The sequence below is a fragment of the Hippoglossus stenolepis genome, chromosome 15 (assembly GCF_022539355.2).
Source record: "Hippoglossus stenolepis isolate QCI-W04-F060 chromosome 15, HSTE1.2, whole genome shotgun sequence".
In the NCBI taxonomy this organism is placed as follows: domain Eukaryota; kingdom Metazoa; phylum Chordata; class Actinopteri; order Pleuronectiformes; family Pleuronectidae; genus Hippoglossus; species Hippoglossus stenolepis.
This window is the reverse complement of record NC_061497.1, coordinates 361699-374778: the sequence shown is the minus strand read 5'-3', so window position 1 is coordinate 374778 and position 13080 is coordinate 361699. Positions and strand designations below refer to the sequence as shown.

The window sequence follows — 13080 nt, the reverse complement described above, 5'->3', positions numbered from 1 at the left end:
CAGAAATGATAAGGGTAAACATTTTGAAGCATAACTGAAGGTCAGTGAATTGGTGGATTAATGTCATTAATGGTCAAGTGTCTGAGGAGAAATACTATGTATCGAGCAGTCCTGCTGCAATCATAGTCCGTGGTCAGCAGCCACCACGATCATGATCCACCATCAAGATCGGATGCCACTATAGTCCACAGTCATTGTCCACTGCCGCCATTAGGATCCATCATCAGCTGCCACCTCAATCGTGGTCCACCACCATTATCAGTTGCCAACACGATAAAGGATCCGCCAATAATATCACGATCAGCCAGCACGACACAGAATCCGTCATACTGGATCCACCATTACAATCTCTGATACGCGATCCACAGATCTTAATCCATGATGTGGCCGCAGCTGGGGCCCTGGGTCTGCGGACGATAAGGCAAAGTGACTCCGGGGAAGAAGTCAAGTCAGTAATATGCATTGACGAGATATGAATTTCTTTGATGTGATAACGGTTGAGAAGAGGAAGGAGAAGCTGGAAAGAGAAGCTCCGAGTGTCATGTGTCCCCCGACCTTCTAGACCTATAGCAGCATAACTAAGAGCAGGTCTAAAGTAAGTGCATTGTACAACTGTACAGCAATTAAAGCCAACTGAAAGAACATCAATAGACATAGTGTACTCTTTTTCACACTACTGAATACATTAACCTAAATTCTGAGTTTACATATGCTTTACACACTTAAAACTTAACTAAACTCGATAATGTATGAACTGAAATAATCCAAAAATAGGGGCCCATTTTGGGGTTATACAATCCTTAAAACTATGAACTGCAAACTAGACTTAATCTGTGCTGCACAAAGAGCTACAAAGAACTTTGTAACAGCCAGGTGAAATGAAAAAAAAGACACTGTTCACGTTTGTGCTCGGCGCACTGAGGTACTTGCGTGCTACACGGGTAAGAGCAAGAAAAGCGGGCTCTTGTCCTCCTTGCAAGACTGAAGTCGAGCAACAATTGCAAATAAAAACTTTGCTCTCCATTTCTGACACTTTAATACCCCATATTTTGAAAAATACATTTCTGGGCTTTTACTATCAGTAAATACTTGAAGAGGGTCATGTATCGTCAAAGTACGAAAACAGTCCACAGAGTTTTTCATTTAGACCTTTCCAGGAAATTTGTCATTGAAACAGCTCGTTTCAAGATTCCGGATTTTATTACGTTACAATGGATTAGCCCCACCCCCACAAACTATTCTCTAACCACACCCAGTCGGTTCCACGTCCACCCTCTAACGTGCATTTCAGCAAGAATGTGTCTGTGTGCTCGGCTCATTTCACCAGGACTGCTTCCTCAACCTACAACAGTACAACAAACATATTGTTTGTATGTGAATTGTTTCAGGTTGAGATGTTTTGCCCACCTTCCGGTCTTTGTTTTAGGGGTGACGTCCATGTGGGACGAGGGTATAGATAACTTTTTGGGGTAATAAAAACTAATAATTGCAACCTGTCAACTCCCACACACTGGGTCAGTTATCATAGAGGAATTTGCTCTGGGCTCAGGAACATCAACAGCGTCTGTACAACAGAGGAAATGGATTTAGACAATTTGCATCGCAAGGTAAAATGCTTGTTTTACTCCCCTCTTCAAGCTCTGCATTCCTCGCCAAGTGGCAAGGACCCTTTGTGGTCACACGGCCAGTGGGCAATGTTGACTATAAGGGTTGTGCATTCTGAAAATGGTGGGGCAACACAGGTTCACCACCTTAATCTCCTCAAAACATTATTAAAAGCAGCATACCCTAAAACTATGAATAAACAATGAATAATATATTTACCTGTTAATTGGTATTAAGGTTATTTTTAAATAGTCATACAGAACATATCATTCCAACCCACCTTCATAAAAATTTCCAGATTATTAGTTCAGTGGGTCGTACACACCCTGTAATAATAGCATAGATTCCCAGTATACTGGGATTAAACCTCCAAAACATGGTGCGTGATATTCATGCTAAATTAAAAAAAATTCTTTGCTTGCTTTGCCTCTTTTCGTTCCACATTCTGTTCGTATTTGTTGTGCCATATTGTCTGTGGGGGTTTTTGCCTATTGTCCTAATCATAATATGTTTCACTATACTGTATGTCACACATACATGTGGGTTACATCCTAAACAAGCTTGTAATTTTTAGCCATAATTCTACTTTGCAGGTTGAACTTAAAAACATCACTGGTGGATTTTATCACAGGGTATTAAGGTATTAAAAATATTAAAAAGTAATAAATAATTTTTGTAACAATTTAGGCCCTTAAAAAGCATTAAAATCAGCATTTTATGAGGTATTAAAGTAGAATCAGTATGTTTTTACATAAGGAAAAGTGTGTCTTAACATAAAACAATATGCAACAACCTTTTTTAAATTTAATCTTTTTCATCCACTTCACAGACCAAGACGTAGAAGGATTTATTTCATGCCATTCAAAGTAATGCAAAGTAATCCTGGGTGATAACAGCAGCCAAAGTTTGACTTTCCAAAATGGACTTCCTGGATCCGTTAAAGAACTGGTAATTGAGGTACAATGACAATGTGGTCTTGACTCCAACTTCAGACTTAAATTTATGGATGCACTATTTGGAAGTGGATGAGTTTATGAATCTCACTTCAATGGATGAAGTACAGGATAGAGGGACTATCCCCATAACAGAGGCCTCAACTCCCCAGTTTGCTTATACCTTCTCCACCTCACCTCATGTTCTTGAAGAATCCTCATCCATGTCTAGTGGGTGTGTTGACACTGACATACTCTCCTCACGGTTTCGGTCCGAAGTGAACTACTGCCCCCCTTATCTTATTGGAGAATCTGCCGTGAGCCTTGAGAGTCTGAGAATGGAACTTCTTTCAGATGTTAAGAAGAGGAATAACAGGGAGGTGGTGAGGATGAAAATGGAAAAGATGTTTGCATATAAGAGATATGAAGTGGTACATGACACACCCATGATACAAGACTTCCAGGCAAGATGGCCAGCGCTCTTTGAAGTAAATGAAGCATCTGATTTCTGAAATTTGCTTGCAATGCAAGTATATTGATTTAAATAAGTTGATAGTGCAGTGGAAGCTTTGTGAAAACAATTTTGGGGCTCAGAATTATGCATTGTTCACATTTTTTTCCTTGTTTGCATGTTTTTTATTGCTTTTATTGCATGTGTCCCATCACCCAAATTCAACTTGGTCATGTTTTTATGCCACCACTTTTGAAAGTATTTGCTCCAAGTGCTGGGGCTGTAATCTAAAGTGTTAAAGGGGACATATCATGCAAATTCCACTTTGTTAGTGTTTCTACACGTTAATGTGGCATGTCTACCAACCCAAAAACTCTGGAAAAAAAACACTTGCGCGTTTTGTTATGGTTCCTCTAAGTCAGAAACGTCATGCTTGAGTGACTGGACTGAGCTTCCTGTGTATTGTGTCGTCACAATACACTGGAAGTCTCCCTACATGGCCTTGGCCCACCCCCCACCTCATCCCCCCCGCCCCCCCACACTCGTTACGCCGGGTTTACACCGGATGCAGCGAGGCCGCGAGGCTGCAAGGCAGCGCAGCGCTGTTCACACGGGACGAGCATTTCTCCGCTGGTCAGCCCGCGATTCACTCACATGTGGCATTTGTCTGGATCGTTGGGACTGGGAGGCTGCAGCAGCTGCTCGGGCGCGACCGCTCGCTCTCCCGTGCGTGAGCTGGAATTTGTGTCAACGCCACACAGCCAGCAGTGTGGAAGACTTCCGCAGTGTTCAGCACTACTGTAACACTGGCACAAACACACAGAGCCCCCACACTCGTTACGCCGGGTTTACACCGGACGCGGAAGTGCCGCTGCGAGGCTGCGAGGCAGCGCAGCGCCGTTCTCCAGCACGCAGCCGCCTGGCTGTTCACACGGGACGCGCATTTCTCCGCGCTGGTCAGCCCCATAGACTGTATATATAACGTCAGCCCGCGATTCTGCTTTCTCCGCTTGTTGTTGTACCCGTTGAATGTTGGGGTTCGGGGTAAATGATGGTCTTCATAGCCCCCACCTCTCTTTCTCTCTCTGTCTGTCTGCTTGTGTGCTTGTAGTGGATGGGCAGAGGGGACATTTAATTATGTGATTGGGAAAATTAAAACTCCAGGACAACAGAAGGGAATACAAAGTATGGGATGCATATTTGATAATTTATATCATATAAAATATGTAATTTATATCGTTTAAAATCATGGGGGAGAGGGGAGGGGAGCTGGCTCATTAGCATTTAAAGGAACAGGCACTCAAAACAGGTCACTCTGTGGAGGGCTGTTTTATACAGGGTAAAAAGGGTGCTGTTTGAAATGATCCTTGTGGTATTTTGACCAAAGTATGTTACAGACATTTCATTAAGACCCCAAGGAACCATATCAACTTGTGATAAAATGGGCATGCTATGTCCCCTTTAACACTTTCTCGACCATTTTCCCAATGAAATTAAGTCATTCAGTGGCTCCCTCACACCTAAAGACTTTAATGTATCACTTTTTAATAACATTCAGTCACAAGTCATTTATAAGCCTTTAGTTATTGAAGAACTAATCATTTACAAAACATTAATATACATTTGTAGATGACTTATATGTGCTATGTTCCCGTATTTGCAAGTAATTTTTAATAAGAAATGGTTTGACATATTGTGAATCACTTGTATGCAAGTGATGCAGGGGATGTAGGGGATCCAGGCGGGTCAGTGTATTCATTCACTCACAACAGAGACTTGAGCACTGTGTGGAGTGTGTGGGACGTTTAATGTGAACCTTTGAACCAGTTATGACCTGCAGGCGAAGCTCCTGCAGGTGACCTGATGGCTCCATGTGGCAGAGAAGATAGCTGTCTATACACTCCCCAAGCCTGCAGAAGCAGCCAGCACATAGAGGCACTGCAGAAAAAAAACAGGAACTGTTCCTCACCTGCGTAAATGATGAGTAAACTAAATCATTTACAAATGTTTCTGCATCCCCCTGATATAAAGTGAAAATTGTTCAATATGTACAAATACATTTTCACAGCTAGTTACGTGAACTGTATGTTGTAGCTTGAGACACCTTAGTTACAAAAGGTATCCAATATAACTGAAGTAAATGGGGACTCCTTCTTTCAACGTAAAAAAACAACAGAAAAACATACTGGCATGTTATGGAGTCTTCCAATTGTTCGTAAGCGCCAAAATTCAAGTTCAACTCGAAACCGCATCATTCACACCATGTTTTTAGCCTAAAAGCCGTGATCATGCCATGGAAGAAGTGGTTGGAGGCAGCCTACGAGAGAGAAAGAAGATGAAATACGTGGTCTTGGCTGCGAAGTGCACAAGGCGCTGCCCAGTAGAAGTTGGCACAAGAGGATTTGTGGGTAATTCAACATCACACCCACTCAAAGGCTGAGGGGCAAAGAGCAACACAAATTCATCAGGGAGCTCTCTGAAGAAGCTGAGAGGGTGAGCTCTTGGTTTTAGCTGAGAAGGCGGAATGAGACAGGGGCACCATACAAGCACCACTGTGTTATACCATCACCAAACTGCAGTGGTTCTTGGGACTGTGTTACAGGCTTTCTCTGCTGCTGTGGTTTCTAAGGCAGCTGGTGGTGATGGTTCGAGTTTTAACTCCACCCCAATAGAATTATGCTTGAATCAAAAAACAAAAACATTCGTCTCTTTGAAGCAGGTTTAGCTACAAACAACTTTCCATCTGCAGTCCCATACAACACATATGGAATTAATACAAATGCAAATCAAACAATAAATACTAACCACAATATACACATCTTAGGCATACACCCAACCCTATCCAAAGAATCAACCAAATGTACATACATATTGCTGTTGCATGTGACAAACCGTCAAGTCTTGGAATCCTTCACATTGAGTCTATTTTTCTTTATTTTTTTAAATAGGATTGTGTTTGAAAGGTATTAGTGCTAGAACAAAGTATTAGTAGAAGAGGGGCAAGGGTGTGGCATACCGGTCAAACATGGACTTCTGTGTGTTCATGTTTAGACTAGTCATTTACTTAAAGACAAAAAGAAACGAATGAACATTCTTTGGCAATGACAATGATGCATGAGGTGGTTGTCTGTTTTATTACTGGGAAATAAAAAGATATGAGATTTTACTTGTCAGTGTTATCATTAGCTGTATTGAAAAGATGCCCTTCCTTCATTAAATACACAACCTCTGTGATTTATCTATAGCCTACGTTAGTCGATGTGTCTTAAACTGCAGTCATCGGATAAAGGTTCTGAATTTAGTCACAAGTGATTGAAGGAAATTCTTTGTCATTTACAAAGTGGAGCTACCTTTTTACCATTTCATTTTCATGCCGCAGCACTCTGGCTGTTGTTTTGCATACAGTTAGAGCGCAGGTCCGAATAGCAACAACACACAGTACAGTCAGCAGTCTTCTGCAAAGACGAACACTATTTTGCTTTAACACTTCCATTAATAATTTTTCAGTGTTTACAGGGATTTGTGATTGAACATTTACACTTTATACAAATTAATACAATGACTATAAGAATTATTGTAAATAATATCCTCCCTCAGTAAAACAACTAATAAGTACTTCAAACTTGTTGTACAAGCTTATCAATAATCATTTTCAATGTATGCAGGAAAAAAATGATATTAAAGAGCTCGTAAAACTGTCATAATTACCTCAATTTTACAATTTTACCGCAAGCACTTTATCCAAGCGATAGGATTTAGTTTTTCTATTATTTACAATTTGAATAATGTTGAAAAACATTGTTTTCAAAATCCCACTGACCACCACTGACAAAGTGGAAGACATCAGTCTGCAGCTGCTTCATTTTACCAGTTTGTATTTTTTCTTCTTCATTGTACATGTGAATAAATGTTAATAATGTGAATAAATGTTAGGTATTACCAATGTGTTGGAATTCAGCATGTTAGTCGATAAATGCAGTTATAATGAAGGGCTAAGGTGTGTTTAAACTGTTGTACAGTTTGTACCACATTATCCTCCTTATGTTCTTGGAGTGACCTCTACCGATATTTGCATGATGGGCTTTAGTCCCGGGCCACATTTGTATTTGCCATGCAGATCCAGTGAAATAAGATGAAGATGCCTGCAGTTCATTCCTCTTTAGTATAACTGACTGTGCAAACATTTGGAAAAGGATAAGCAGTTTACTTTCACAATCTGTCATTCTCAATGAGCAGGATTTCTCATCATTAAAGTGATACATTAATAAGTCATATATATGTGAGCCTCGAGAAGATTTAATAGTTTTGGACATTTTAATTCCCTCATTCATTCTCTATACAACCTTTTTCCATTCAAAGTGGCAGGGGCCGAGTGCATGCTGTCGATCCCAGCATGCACTGTGTGAGTGGCTGGGAACCACACAGGATCGAAAGTGCCATCATGTATGTGCAATTATGTAAACATCACAGTCAATGAACAAGTGCTTGACATCTTGTCAGTATGTGAATGGCCTTTGAATGTATTTCTAGAAGCTCTGTAGTCCCACAATTGCAACAGACAGAACAGAGGAGAAAGAGAAAGGTCTGATTTACCTAGCAGTTAAAGCTGTGGCTCCTCTGTTTGCTCCTGTTACTCAGACCGTGCCCTTTGTGTGGGGCCAGGGCTTGGTCTGGGGCCAAACTTTGCATGTCAAGGACCACTTGAATGTGAAGCTCCCCGGATTCTCACTACCTGACATGCAAAACCAGTGGGGGGCCAGTTAAAATGGCACATGCGCATAGTCAACACAGGTGTACTCCAGTCAAAACACTGACTGCCTCTAACCTCCCACAATACACAGCTCTAGGAGTTCCCCACCGATGACAGATCAAGTAGATAGGACTGAAGAAGTAGAGAAGGACAGAAAGAATCTTTATGATGCCGAGGTCTTTCCTTGTTAAAAAGAAACGTGGGACATGTGGAGCATGGCAATGGAAAGAGCCAGAACAGCATGGGTGGAAAGAAGACAGTATAGAAGGTAAGAATTTCAAGAACCTTTGGTCTATTTTCAGCTGTCAAAGGAAAGCAGTAACATACATGGTGGGTCAACCCTGTTAGTTTGTATTATTTATTTAACCTGATATTTACTAAATGTACTAATGAATAGATGTTTTATTCTGTTGCAGTGAGTGAAAACATTAATGAGCAGATACCCTGCAATCCTGGCCCCCAACATCCTTCCACTGTGCCTCAGTCAGTAGCCACTTTAGGGGTAGCACCAAGAATGATCCTGCCAGTGCCTTTGGCAGGATCAGGAGGGCCAGGGGCTGACGCCAGGCTGGACTGGTCCACACTGATGCTTCCGGGCTCTTTCTACCATCACAGTATCCTGGCACCAGTCAGCAGTGCAAAGGTAAGGTCACACTTTTTTTTTCAAGTATTGTCAATATCACCCTTAAATATTGTCATTTTCCCCCTGAAAAGCTTACAGAGCAGAGCAAATAAAGGACAGAGGATTCAAATGGGCTTTAGGACCCATGCACACTTGGTACTTTTATCTGACATTTGAGACTTGCGATTTTACTATAGATTGTAAAATGAACATTTTCTCCAATGAAACTGCTGAGGACAAATTGATCAACCCAATTAACGTTCATGTTTAAATATGAGGACCTGATGGAATTCCTCCCTTTTTTTAAATGACATGTAGGGGAGCCAACTCATTTTAATACAATCCTTAGATCCTATAATTGTTCCTTACATTAGAAAAAGTGCTTTTGTCATTCTTGTCTTCAAGAAAATAAATCAAATGAATGATTTTACACGTAACAGCTGATAAAATAATTTGAAAAGTGTGTGTTTTCTTTGCCTTTGGTATATTATAATTCTAGATTAGTGTTGGCTTGTAGAGAGAACACAGATAATGCTGTTAACAGCATTATATATTACATATTATACATATTATTACAGGTATTATATATCTGATTTTAAAATACATGCCTCTTGGCTTTTTATTGATTTGACCTTTAAATGGTATTTAAATGAGGAGAGATTTCAGTTGATGAATGAACAACATTTTATTGTCATGCAAAACGTGGAGAAAGTGGTATGATATAAATGTGTCTATTTGGTGCTTAGACCCCTTGAGATGTCATCATGGTTGAAAAGAGCTGAAGCTGTATGTTTAACAGTAACCCCCCACCAAAAGAAAAGAGTAAATAACAACCAATAGAACAAACTGACCTAGTTTCGCAGTAGATTTCGAGTTAAAAGTAATGCATCAATTATTAGATAGATGACAATGTGATGCTTCTTATGAAAAGAGTGCAAACTGCTGTTCTTGAAAAATCCCCTAAAATCCATGGATAGGCAGCAGCTGTGAAAACTGCAATGAGTTGGAGGATGTAACAGCTCAAAATGAAGAAAGTGATGTCATTCCAGTGATCGTGCAGACAAAACCAGAATCACAGAGATTTGGCACGGAGATGTATGATAAATGGGAGAGAGATGATGCAATTAACTTTATGAAGGAGGCACAGAATCTGTTGTTTTGTTTTATGTTTTGGCAGCACAGAAGGTTTTTAGCAACTTCACACGTGTGCTGTAGTTTGTTTGTTTTTTGAAAAGTAAATTAAGTCATAAATGAATTAACCTGGAGGCAATTAGCAATTGTGATGATGCAGTCGGGATAACTTTAGTTGATTCAAATAGTAAAAAAGATTAATAATAATGGAATGACAATTTAATTTAATCAAACACTGTTAACAAGTTGACATGTTGAAATGTGAGGCAACACATTTTATTTACAAAATATGATAATAGACTCAGATTATATATATTAGAGAAACTTATTCATTTGAGTGAAATTTACTTGTAGAAAGGATTGGGAGTAACATAGCAAGTTCAATGCACTAAAAGTCAAATTATCCTTATTCAAAATTTGATTTAGAAAATTGGGATACTCAAAAAATTTCAAATAACATAACAATAAACATGTTGTTGACATACACAGTAAAACATTCAATGCAGTGTTTCATTCCACTCTACCTTCTGTCAGAGCATGCTACACAGCTGATTAGATTTAGAATTTTGGTTGTCAGCTCATCTGTATTAAAGTTCAGAAATACCTGCTGAGTGAAATTAGTATGCCACATCCTCCTGAAGCCAGTGTTCTCATCATCATAAAGAGGATTACTAACATCTGTAATTGGTCCTCTCATTTTGCCAGTGCACAATAATGTAGCTGGGTAGGATGGCTCTGGTTCCGTATAGTATTCATTAAGTTTGTATCTCTCCCTATCAGCCCCGTCCTCGTCCTTCCCCAGACTCAGGTGACTTTGTGTGCTCATTGTGCCACAAGATATTCCCTCTGCAGCGCATGTTAACCCGCCACCTCAAGTGCCACAGCTTGGTGAAAAGACATCCTTGTCGATTCTGTGGCAAAGGATTCAACGATACCTTCGACCTCAAAAGGCATATGCGAACACACACAGGTCAGTAATCAGCATTATACACACACACACACACACATACAGAAATTCAGAGGATATTATATTGACTTACATCAACATCCTGTTTTCAGCTTAAAATGTAATGATTTATGTTATGGGGACTTGCTTTTTGTCACTATAAAGAAGGCCCCTATAATATGACTGTAAATAGATTTAGACACACATGAATTTAGAACTACAGTGAAAAATCTTGGCGAAATTTGTCACCGAACTGCAAAACCACTCTGAAGTGCATCCATACAAATATGCCAAGAGAAAAAATGCTTTTGTTATCCACTGCTGCAGGTATCCGTCCCTACAAGTGTGAGTTGTGTGAGAAAGCCTTCACTCAGCGCTGCTCTCTGGAGTCCCATATGAGGAAGATTCACAGCGTTCACCAACAGTATGCCTATCGCCAGAGACGCTCCAAGATTTTTGTGTGTGAGGATTGTGGTTACACCTCAAGCCGCCCTGATGAGTATTTCCTTCATGTGAGACAGTGCCACCCCGGTAGTCCCGCCCTCCGCAGGTACTACCGCCGCCAGTCCCATGACAACAGCAGCTTTGCATCAACAGACTGTAAACTCAGTCCCTATTTGCTGTACTCAACCCCTGCATACTACATGTAGGGTTCATTATGCTTATGATTATAAATTAGATTGTACTGAAGCTGAACCACTAGCCATCAATAATACCTGTTTTTTTTTAGTTGTAAGTTTTCAAGATGTGTCCATGACTATAATAAAAGTAAAGGATAAAAAAGTATTGTTAATGTTTTTATTCCATCATTACATAGAACATATTTTTCAATGTTATATGTCTTTTAATTTAAAAATAGCAAATATACAGACTTAAAACGATACAAAATGTCAGCAATTTAAAAACCCCTGTCCCCTGTTATTTCCTTGGTAATGGCAGGTTTGACCAATATCCTCCACCTGCAGAGCTGGAGCGTGCCTGTGCCCCACCATTTTAGGCGTACACATCCGCAAAGCCCCCCTTTTTAGACGTATGCATGCGCAAGTCCCACAACCACCAATTTAGACCGACGCATTCGCAAGTTCCAGACCTAAACCATAGGCGAAAATGGCTGAAACGAATAAAATAAATAAATAACTTCTTTTGAAACTACATGAAACCAGTGGCAGCTTGTCAATATGGGTGGCTGGGGCGCCGCCCCCTCCAACATCCTGAGTCAAAGAAGTCTATTTAGACATGTTAAACATAATTTAATTAGATAATAATAGTTTACTTGTACAATGCGCCTGGTTGACCGTAAGCACCTGTGAGCATTTCAAATTATATTTGTCTAATTTCTGTCTAAATACATGTACTTCCGGGTGTGGGGCGTCGGCCAAACAAGAGTTAATGTGGGTCCTTAAAGCAGCCACAGGACCTGTGGCTGCTCTTTAACTGGTTGTTGTAAATTTTCCATGGGACGCAGCTCTCTGTGCTCCGGACACTCCCACTTTTATTTGAAGCAAATAGGTATTGATTTATGTTTTTTTTTTATCTAATGTGATTGGTCGACGTAGGCTGACGATTAATTTCAGCACTCTATGATATACAAATAAATACACTGGTGGCATAACAGTGAAGAGGTTTAAGTGGCACTCAGATTTCCATGGCTGTGTGCCCAAATGAAGTTCAAACAAAAGTTCTTTGAGTTTACAATTGTAGTAAAAAGCATAGAAAATCAGTATATATATATAGGGATATATACAGTATATATAGGGAAAAAGGGGGAAAGGTTCACCATCTCTCCTATCAATAGCACAGAAACACTATCCTAAACCTTAGACTCAGAACCAGCAGTAGCACCAGGATTTAGATCACGTTTCTTCAATTGATTTTTCTGAGATGACCTTACTAGACTCCTCCTCTAAACAATCAACTTGTCGATTATACCCTTTTAGGGAAGTTCTTCATCTAATTGGTAGTTCCATTTTAAATCAGATTAATATGTCTCTATTAACTGGCTACATACCGCAGGCTTTTAAAAGAAGGTACTTATCCATTTACTTAAAAAGCTCACTCTTGAGACCAATTTATTTATCTAATTATAGAGCCATTCAACCTTCCATTCATTTCCCAAATCCTTGAAAAAGCCATTGCTAACCAGTTATGCGATTACTTGCACAATAACAGTTTGTTTGAAGACTTTCAATCAGGATTTATAATCCATCACAGCACAGAAACAACACGGTTAATAGTTAATTTCTCAATGTCAGCAAGACAAACAAGATGATTGTAGAAGAAAGCGGGGAGGTGGACCCCCCCCCTTCCAAATTGGTGATGCCGAAATCGAGAGGGTAAGCAGCTTCACGTTCCTCTGCGTGCTCATCACTAAGGACCTCTCCTGGATGCTTAACACAGACACCAAGTTCAAGAAGGTCATCAACGGTTATTTTCCATAGGATACTGAGGAAATTTGGTATGGACACCAGCATCCCCACAAACTTCTTCTGTTGCAACATCGAGAGCTTCCTGATGGGCTTAATCACAGACCTTTTTGGGAACTGTCCTGCTCATAGCTGCAAATCCCTACAGAGAGTGGTAGAGGTGGCACAGCACATCACAGAAAAAAGACTCCCGGCCCTTGAGGACAGCTACCACCAGTCG

The 13080-nt window shown here is 40.2% G+C and overlaps 1 protein-coding gene across 1 annotated transcript; it reads left to right on the top strand.

The window, feature by feature from the left end:
* The first annotated feature begins 8252 nt into the window (after positions 1–8252).
* On the top strand, positions 8253–11087 carry zgc:171929 (uncharacterized protein LOC100124596 homolog). Its single transcript, XM_035179154.2, has 3 exons — positions 8253–8381; positions 10272–10461; positions 10765–11087. Exons 1-3 carry the CDS (start codon positions 8253–8255, stop codon positions 11085–11087), a joined length of 642 nt encoding a protein of 213 aa, XP_035035045.2.
* Positions 11088–13080: the final 1993 nt, after the last annotated feature.

Excerpts from the sequence above, each read along its gene's own strand:
- zgc:171929 (XM_035179154.2), top strand. The coding sequence starts at position 8,253 with ATGATCCTGCCAGTGCCTTTGGCAGGATCAGGAGGGCCAGGGGCTGAC. Across the intron at positions 8,382-10,271 it reads CACCAGTCAGCAGTGCAAAG|CCCCGTCCTCGTCCTTCCCC; the intron begins GTAAGGTCACAC and ends TCTCCCTATCAG. Across the intron at positions 10,462-10,764 it reads GCATATGCGAACACACACAG|GTATCCGTCCCTACAAGTGT; the intron begins GTCAGTAATCAG and ends CCACTGCTGCAG.